This window comes from Ziziphus jujuba, chromosome 3, assembly GCF_031755915.1.
Source record: "Ziziphus jujuba cultivar Dongzao chromosome 3, ASM3175591v1".
Classification (NCBI taxonomy): Eukaryota; Viridiplantae; Streptophyta; class Magnoliopsida; order Rosales; family Rhamnaceae; genus Ziziphus; species Ziziphus jujuba.
In genome coordinates, this window is record NC_083381.1 from 8,523,525 (window position 1) to 8,533,889 (window position 10,365).

Here is a 10,365-nt window from a genome sequence, read left to right on the forward strand (position 1 = left end):
TTCCGGCCACCGTTTCCGATGATACCGACGGCGTTAGTTTCGTCTTCCCTTGGGCAACGTTTCCCATAAATCAATTTGATTCAAAATCAACCCAAAATAAACATCCAAGCGAGGTTTATATTCGGCCATGGAAGTTTCAAAATCAACAGTTTTTACAAGGTTTTGAACCAAATTGATTAATCTAATTCACTCCATTCAAACTGAAAAACAATTTCCAAGTTAACCCAGATCATAAATTCATACAAAACAAATTTTCCCCAAAATTTTGGAAAACAAATACACGCCTAATATTTACAATTTTTTTTTTTAAGGATTTTCAGATCCAATTAGAAATAATAAACAATATAAAACACAATAAAGAAGAATTTTTCACCATACCCAGGTCTTAATTCGAACTAAAACAAAAATTCACATAATTTGCACAAACCCATTATTGCACAAGAGAAGAGAAATTAATCAATAAAATTCCATCCTTAAAATTTGGATCTCCAAACAAGCCGCAAACACAGATGAATATCACATATTGGATTTCAGAAAACAAGCATGTAATAGCAGAATCACAAGGACGAGAGAATAATTATAAAATAAATATCATGTCATCAATATACACGATAAAAGTTCAGTGGCCGCATATGAATATAACAACAAATTTCAAAATAATTTATTATGTATATTAACCATGTTCTGATACCAATTGTTAGAAATTTTATGGATCTAAATATACATAATAAATTCCATAAATCATAAATTACTAACCTCCAAAGGCAGCCATTGATAAATTAGATCTTTAATCCTGCAAAATAGAAATAACGTAAAGTAGTGCCTATGGACACACTACTCCCAAACCACTCTCAGATCTCTGAAAACCCTAATATCAAAATACCGTATGGCATATGTTTATTTGCTTGCCCTAGACCTTTTATAGTCTCTGCAAGTCACACTTACCCATTAATTTTAACACACACAAAATACTAATAATTTAATAATATAATAATAGTAGAAAAATATGGGTAAGTCAATGGGCTTATAAAGAGAGTTGGTCCTCCAGTCCAATGGGCCAACTGGAGTCTTATAGAGAGTGTGTGACCAAGGGCCCTACTACAAAATAATAAAATAAGCCAGTACCATTAATGACATAAATAGGCCCTGTAAGTGAGTAATTGATTATGCCAAGTCCACAAATATTAATTTATTCAACAGAATGAATTGTAGCTGTTAGGAAGTCCATGTTGGGTAATCAAACAGCTTGTGAGATAGTTGCTTCCCATCTGGCCAAGACTATGGACTTGGTTGCAGGCTTGAAAATGCTGTCTCTGAAATGGAGACCACTTGGTCTGCTATTTGCCTCCTTGGTGGTGAGAGACGTTGATCCAATATATCCGTAGGTAGAACATCAAAAGCCGGTAATGGTGATGGCAACAGCGACAGTTTGAGATCTCGAAGATGTTTACTTCTATTGTTATAACAGAGATCAATCTTCCAACTGTGAGATACTTTATATATGCCAATTGTAAATACGTCAAGTATATTTTTTGGGTCACAATCATTATATTAAACTCTATTCAACCTTGTTCTATTTATGTATTTAGAGGCCTTAATTGAGCGTACTACAGAAGAAATCTCTCTGATGTACATATAGTGAATATGCACAAAGTACAATGACCATGATTTGGTTCTCATGTCTCATCAAGAAATCTATCAATGAAGCTATTTACAAAAAAATAAATAAAAAAATAAAATTAAAATTAAAAAAAAAAAGAGGAAACAAAAAAAGAAAACAGTAGGTTAAAAAAAAAAAAAAAAAAACCATGATTTGGTCTTAAATCCCTTAGCTATGTAAATCTCTTCCAATTTTCTAGAAATTTTTTAGTTCTTGTTTTAGCAAAAATAAAATTATTATTTCCATTGTTCGAATAATTTTGGATGGAACTAACAGAACATGAGATTTCCTGATTACCGAAGAGAACCAAATTAAAGATGCAGTCTGGATTGTTAATAAAGGAATCACATTGATGGAAAGCTTACCAATTTGATTTCCTCGTTCCTGCAAACAAAGTCCAATTTGATGAGCTTGGCTATAATGTTTTAGCAGAAATAACATCATGTCATGTTCAAAAGGAGTGTTGCCCACTACCACCAAGCTGTCCTTGTCCCTGATTTGACTGCCAACTTCTCTTATTCTGCTGGCCGTTAATATGAATTATGTTTTCTAAGAGAACTGCTGTATGAGGGAATGCACCACCAATTGATTAAAAACAGGAGGAGTAGAATGACAGATCTTTTTTTTAGAAAATTATTTATTTCCATTTTGATGCAGCTTGAGAAATATCAGAAATAATTTTATGACAAATCAAAGTATTTTAAAAAATGTAATACGTGTTTCTAAAGGCAAGTTACCTTCGAAAAAAAAAAAAAAAAAAGGTTTTGCAAGGTAATATCTATTTTGTTCAATATCAGACAATTCTAAGCACTTATGCTAAAATATTCTTGAGCTCTGCCTTTACTGTCTACCTGTCCTTTGGTTGAAAATTCGCATACCCCCAACTGAAAATGCGTTTTAGGAAATTAACCGTTCTACTCGTAAAGATCTTGATAATTAATTTAAGAACCCAGGTCTGAAACGTGTAAAAGTGAAATAGAAACAAGATATATGTTCAATGACAGAGTGAAAGAAAACTGAGGGATTTGGATTAAGCATAGAGCATATACAAACAAATTCACTAGGAAGTAAACATACTTGTAATGTAGTTACTCCATTGAACTATTTGTTGACGCACTGAGACATGTTGCAACAGAGAAAAAGATCCCAAATTAACACAAACACATAGATAATATGTAAAAAAGGAAACACTGCAACTAATTTCAAACATTACAAAATTATACAGAGCGGCACTAACTTGGATGGTACCAAAGTTGGCTGAGACCATGGACTTGTATGCATAAAACCCAATGCTAGCATTTGATAATTTGAATGTGAGAGGCTGTGATTCAATGAACAACTGGTGGTGATGATAATGATGATGCTGATAGAGACGAGATCAGATCCCTTGGATGCTTTCCTATAATCAAATCAATCATAAAAATGCATGACACATTATAAATTGAAAGGAATTTTAGATAAAGGCCAAAACAAAAAGAAAAGAAACATCCAACAAAGTGACAGAGCGAAAGAAAATACATACAAACACACAATATGAAACAAGGATGGATTGCAACCATTCAGTATATCCAAGTCGGGGGATCAAGCAGCTGCCTCAATGTAATAGCATGAAGAGGCTCAGATAACGATGGTAAGGAAGTTGATAGCTTATCAGCTACTTGCTTCATAGTTGGCCGAGATTGTGGACTTGGTTGCAGACATGCAAATGCTATGTTCACAATGGAGACAACTTTCTCTGCTACTTGCCTTTTTGGAGGAGACAGACGTTGATCCAATAAATCCTTTAGCAGAATTTGATGAACAGCTGGTGTTGATGATGACGATGTTGATGCTGACAGAGACAAGATAAGATCTCCTGGATGTTTTCCCATGATCAGCTCCAATACTACAACCCCAAAGCTGTACACATCGCACTTTTCATTTACTTCCATTGTGTAAGCAAGCTCTGATAACAAAAAGCATTTTAAGTTAAATATTTTCCAGAAATGAGATAAGTTTTGCCAATTTCACCCAATTAATTAAACCATTTTCACTTGTTAATTGATGATAATCTTTCATGTCAAGCAAAGGCATAGAAACCAAATTTCTCAACTTCAGCAATAACAGAATAGTAGAGCTAGAGAAAAAAAAGGTAAAAAAAGCCTAAACATGAATTGGCACAGGTACATTTCCAGCAAGAAAATATAGAATACTGACCCAAAAAAAAAAAAGTTCCCCCCCACCTTAAATAAATCAGTCATCTATATTACTAAAAATAGCCAAAAGATGTATTCTAAATTATTAAAGGAAAGCCACTTTGATGGGAGACTTACCTGGGGCAGAGTATCCAAAGGTTCCTGCAAATGGAGTCCAATTTGATATGTTTGGATCTAAACTTATTGCAGAACCAAAGTCAGAAATATGAGCTTCATATTCATCATCCAAAAGAACATTCTTACTTGCTATGTCTCTATGAATTATAGCAGGACAACATTCATAGTGCATATAGGATATGGCATTTGCTAAACCTTTCACAACATTTAATCTCTTGCTCCACTCCAACTCCACTGCTTCGACATTATCTATCAATATCTTCGCTAAGCTTCCCCCTTCCAAGTACTCATAAACCAAATACGAGTGTCTTGTATGTGAACAAAATCCATAAAGCTTAACAATATTTCGGTGGCGTGCTCTTGTCAACAGACTAATCTCACTTTCAAAAGCTTCCTTACTAGCTACTCCTCCATTCTCATGGAATTTTTTTACAGCAACAAGTTGACCAGTTGACAACAGTGTTTTGTAGACACTTCCATATCCGCCAACTCCAATACAATATTTGGAGTCAAAGTTTTCTGTGGCTTCAACTATTTCTTCATGAACTCTCTTCCCGTCGTGACCGCATGGTTCAAAGAAAGTTACAGTCATTTGTATTAGCCCTTGCTCATGTGTGTTCCTTTCCCTTTTTTTGTAAATAAGAAGCACTCCAACAATGATCAATAGCGGAACAAGAGTACAAGATATAGACACCATGACTAAAATTTTACTCCTATTCTCTTTAGATGTGTGGCAAGGCTTCAAATTTGTGTTTTTTCCACACAACCCTTTATTATGTTCCAGTGCTTCAATTGGGGCCTCAATGAAGGCCTTGATGTTGGGGAGAGGACCTTTCAACTCATTGTATGATACATCAACAGATGTCAAACTTATTAGTTGTTGAAACGTAGATGGCAATGCGCCAGAGAGCTTGTTATGGGAGAGGTTGAGTGTTTCTAAGAGAATCAAATTTCCAAGCTCTGGAGGCAACTCTCCTATAAGCATATTCTGACTTAAATCAACATTTCGAAGAGAGCGAACCTTTGCAATCTGAAAAGGAATAATCCCACTGAATATGTTGTCTCCTAAATACAGTTCCCTTAGTTTTGAACATTGTTCCAAATGTACGGGAATTGGTCCACTCAATCGGTTTGCTGTAAGGTCAAGCGATTCAAGGTTAAATAACATTCCAATTTCTGCTGGAACTTTTCCGGAAAGTTTATTGTTGTTGAGAAAGAGATTGTACAATGATTTTAAACGTCCCAATTCCTTAGGAATTTTCCCTACAAGAAGATTGTTGGAGAGGTCAAGTATGTGCAACTGAGTAGCTTTCCCGAGTTCTGGAGGTAGCATGCCAGAAACCATATTGTCATAGATTGTTAGCACATTGAGTTTTGGACACTCTCCCCAATTTCCAGCAAGTTTACCAAAAAAATTGTTGCTGCTTAAGTCCATATATTCCAGGTTTGGGTATACTCCAAACTGTTCTGATATATTTCCTGTCAGTTCATTCCCTTGAAGGTCAACACGGAATAAAGAAGTGCAATTTCTCATGCTTTGTGGAATGGAACCTTTGAAGTAGTTACCATACGCTGTAAACCATGTTAGCTTCCCACTGAGACAAATATTTTCTGGAAGATAACCAGACAAGAAGTTGTCTCCTACTTCGAAATCTTCTAGATTTGTAAGGTTGTTGAATATATGTGAAGGAATGACTCCTGTAATTATGTTAGTGAACAAAGTGATGAAGGTGAGGGAGCTAAGATTCCCAATGGATGCAGGAACTGATCCAGTGAGATCATTTTCATACAGATGAAGTTCACGGAGCAATTTAAGCTTTCCAATCTCATGAGGGATGGATCCAATTATTTTGTTTCCATGAAGACTTAGCTCGGTTAAGTTGCTCAGATTTCCAATAGAAATAGGAATTGATCCTGAAAGATTGTTACCATAAGCATAAAACACCTCAAGAGATATCAGCATGCCAATTTCAGGCGGTATAGTGCCGTTTAAATAATTCCTTTCCAAATAAAGGATACGCAAACTTGTCAAAAAGCATATTTGTGATGGGATGTTTCCAGAAATATGATTTCTAGAGATGTCAAGGTAGGTGAGTCTGGAAAGTGTGGAAATATGGGAGGGGATACTTCCATAAAGGGAGTTGTTATATAGGTCAAAGGCAAGTAAGCTTGGAAATGATGAGAAGTTGAAATTTTGAAGCGTACCTTTAAGATTACTATCTGTGAGATTAATCTTGATGACAAATCCAAACTTATTACAAATGATACCAAACCAGTGGCAGCAGGAGGTATTATTGAGATGATTGTGAGTCCAAGACGAGAGAAGAGGATGTGTAGTTGGATTAATATCAAGGCTGCCCTTCCATTTGAGAAGTGCATCAGCTTCTCTACTTGGTTCCTGCTGAGAATTATTAAAGGAACAACCAAAAAGTAGAATGACCTTAAAGAAGCTTAAAAGCACAAGGTTCATGGTCTTGCCTGAATACATATATATATATATATATATAGAGAGAGAGGGACAGGGAGAGGGGGAGAGAGAGAGAGAGCTTGTGGTGATACCAATTGCAAACTTTGCTACTATATATATTGATTTTTCTTTTCCTTTGCAGATCTTTATTGGAAAGAAATAATTGTTAATGTTATTCATTGAAGAACATAATTTAATAATTATTCCTGAGAATCTACATTAGCGGTTTCAAAAAATTATAATAAATAAATAAATAGCAGGAAAAAAAAAAGTTTCTTTTAGATTACTGCTCTCTTTAGATATTATTATTATTATTATTATTATTATTATTTTCTTTTTCGACTTTTGTAGCTTGTTTGAACTCCGACATGGAATTATTAACACGGGATAATATTTTTTAGATATGCTTTTTGAGACTTCTTAAAGAACGATTCAACAATTGGAAAGCCATAAGCTTGACTTGATTGGTCTTCCTTTCTGCAAATGAAATGATTGGTCCTTTTAGAAAAATATGTTTTATTAAGGTTTCCATGGCTGATAGCTTTTTGACAAAGAGATGAAAAAATGTCGTTTTTTAAACTTTTGCCAGGGACCAAGTCCTTTATTTTTTATTTTTTTATTTTTTATTTATTTATAAATGCCAGGGAGCAAGTCATCAGCACTCACAATAACCAGTTCTGCAATTAATTTAATTTAACATTCACCAAAATGTCGCAAACGACGTTGCCGAGGAGATATATCACATGTCACTGTGCCAAACTTCTAAGAAAACACAAACCACTACCACGGTCAGTTGTACCCATCTGTTCCAAAATATAACAAGATAAATTAATTAAAAATATTTTCTTTTTATTATTTTCTCTTCGGAAGATTGATCACAATCCTGTGGATTGTTGTACAATTTTGTTTATTTTCAAAATATAATGCCCTATTTTCAGATTCAACTGATAGTGTTGCTATTGGTAGGCCAATCTCCCTTTTCCCCTTTTTATTTTTCTTTTATTATTTTAAGTTTTGTTTATATTGAATTTTCATTGAATTTTAATGCAATGACACAAGTTTGGGTAACACTTATTCAGGTGACTGTTATTCGCCAAGCAAGATATCCACCTTTATTATCAGCTTTTAATTGCTTAAAAGCTGATATTTGAAAATGTATTAGCAATATTATATAAGCATAGTATAATATTAAAATTTTATAAGGATAAAATAAATCTTGTATGAACTTATAAATCTCATAAAAATTATATTTGCTATCACTAATGAACACCCATTACATTTCGTATTAGACTTTTAATATAAAAGTCAATATATAATTAAGAGAAGTGCTGAATGCAATATAGAAAAAAAAAAAACTTTATATAGTTTCATAATTTTTAAATTTCTATAATATTCTTATTGATTGAGGTATCACATCCCTTCAGATCCCTAATTATTTGATTAATTTTCATGGTTATATGGCAGGTAGTTATTGGACAGAAAGATGAAGTTAACACATACGGACTCCTCCTCTGTATCCTTGGACACTTCGTCTCTTCCCCTCCGTATAACCACTCCATTCTGTATCATACAGACACACACACACACACACACACAGAGCATCAGACCCATCTCTGAAATCAAACACACAAAATTAATGCGTTGAGGTATCACATCCCTTATTCTGCTTAATCGAACAAAAATATTAATGGTGGTTTTTGGGAGTTAATTAGGTTTATAAAATATTAGTGTGAGAAAGTAGAGAGAGAGAGAGAGAGAGAGTAATGGGAAATGAGGAAGACAGAGAGGATGCGGAAGAAAGAGTAAAAATAAATAAATAAATATATAAATAGGGATATTTTGGTGATTCAAAATTTTATGGGAATAGAATTTATTTTGCATTGCAAAAAAAACTTCTCTGTAATTAAATATATCCAATGATGTTTGACATATCAACATGATCCCTTTGTGTTTATCATCAGTGACAGGCAAATAAGTAAATCTAAATTTTAAATATATTTTAAAATTTTTATCTCTTAAAATAACCCAATGACTCAAAAATGATTATAATAGTTTTCCACGAAGATGAATATGATATCAAAATTCCTATTTTAGGCAAATGTATATGGATAATTCTAAGTTTAGGTTAATATATATTGCTTTTAATTTAAACCAGGAGACTAATAACGTGAAAAGCTAATGTATATGCTAGTACTTGACATAATAATATTAGAGTATCTCCAATAAAAATGCAAATTGTGAAAATAACCATGCCACATAAGTAATATCTATAGTGTTTCAAAATAATTACTCTTTCATAGTAATGTCAAGTTGATTGGCCTAGACATTATTAAAGTGAATGTCTTTTTCTAACGACTCTGTTTAATATTGCAAAGTTTTTTAAAAAATATTTTTTTTAAACAGTTAATTTCTTAACAGAAAAGATTTTCATAAAAAAATGTAATTAATTAATAGGAATAAATAACACATTACCGTTAGCTATTAATTTGATAATTGATTCTACATTTATGCATTCAAATTTAAATGTTGTCAATTTTTATATTTCATAAACAACAATTCATATTCAAGATTGGAAAATCTCTTAACGGATACGGGTGGGGATTCTTCCTTGTTGCCAAAGAAGGATAGCTTTGTTCTGCCTTTTGCAAAAGTAGACCCGCATGTTTGTTTTTTCCGTGGAATCTGATTTAGATTAATTATCGTATTCTACTTATAAGATGGAAAGCAAGGCGTGATGACTTCTTTTTAATGAAAATAGTTAGCCACCCTTGACAAACAAAATAAAAGACGAGCTTTTATGGCCCAGTTAGTGGCAAACTTTTTGAAAAAGAATGCATTAAAAGGTTTCCAGTTGTTGTTTTGATTCAAAGTTGAATAAAAATATTATTTATTAAAATAAAAAGGATTCTGGTGGAGCTCTCTGTAGCATTAAAATTAAGAGGTATCCATTAGGACACAAATAATTAAGTGCTTGTTGATTTTGCAGATTCTTCTCACAACCTAAATGCTTTGAAATTCATTCCCTTGGATTAAGACCCATCTTGGAAAACAACTAGAAAAAAGAAGCCTAGTCGAAAACCAAGATTTGAATAGGATAAAATTATTCATAAGTAGAAGGTAGCCAGTCTTACAAGCCTACGACTAGTGCTTCTTCTAAACCAATTCCTCATAAATAAAATTATTTATTAAAATTATCGGTGAGTTGAGAATGTGGACATACAACATGTTCTTCATCATTTATTCTCTGTTTACAAACCTGCAGTTGGTCATCTTGCTGAAACTTCTTATGGAGTGATCTTTTATTTCGGAAACTTATTGTTTTTCCTTGTGTCTTCATTGGGTCTCCTTTAATGTTCCTACAAATGTGATTAGTGAGCATTTTTGCTCACTAATTTAGTTACCTTAGCTTAATTATTTGTTTAATTTCTTAAGTGCTTAGTTATTTTAAATATATTTTGTTCTATTTTTGTAAGAAGAACTTCAATTATGGTTTTTGAAGAATATTTGCAAAATATTGAAAATTTGATAAAAAAGCTAGAGGCATGAAGATGAAGCCTCATGAAGCTAAGAAAAAGGCATGCTCTTTTACATTGAGAAGAGAACATACCACAAATGGAATTTCCAAGTTAAAATTCAGCATTTATGGTGTGCCCATCTTCTTTTATAAGGTGAATATGCAATCTTTGGTGAAAGATTAAAGGTGCAAGGAATGCCTACTTTTCATTGACCCATACCATTTCTCTCTTTTTCCATAGGTGAGGAGCTTACAAGGAGCCTTTTTTTTTTTGTTTTGTTTTGTTTTTTTTTTTTTTGAACTTTGGCTAGTCAAGGCTAGATCATCAAAGGGTCATATGATTTGCTTATGACTACTTTAAAAATAACCTTATGATCTTGATCAAAAGGTGGACATTAATCTATCTAAGGTA

At 33.0% G+C, this 10,365-nt stretch overlaps 1 protein-coding gene across 2 annotated transcripts; it reads right to left on the bottom strand.

Moving 5' to 3' along the window:
- Positions 1 to 2,431: 2,431 nt before the first annotated feature.
- On the bottom strand, positions 2,432 to 6,446 carry LOC107422129 (MDIS1-interacting receptor like kinase 2-like). 2 transcript variants are annotated; one of them, XR_009638256.1, is made up of 4 exons: positions 3,973 to 6,446; positions 3,183 to 3,605; positions 2,898 to 3,059; positions 2,432 to 2,776 (listed from the first exon to the last, which is right to left on the bottom strand). XR_009638256.1 is itself a non-coding variant. In XM_060815564.1 (3 exons), exons 1-2 carry the CDS (start codon positions 6,440 to 6,442, stop codon positions 3,220 to 3,222), a joined length of 2,856 nt encoding a protein of 951 aa, XP_060671547.1. In that variant the 5' UTR covers positions 6,443 to 6,446; the 3' UTR covers positions 2,432 to 3,059; positions 3,183 to 3,219. The 2 variants fall into 2 exon arrangements, 1 of the variants encoding a protein (XP_060671547.1); XM_060815564.1 differs by having other exon boundaries at positions 2,432 to 3,059.
- Positions 6,447 to 10,365: the final 3,919 nt, after the last annotated feature.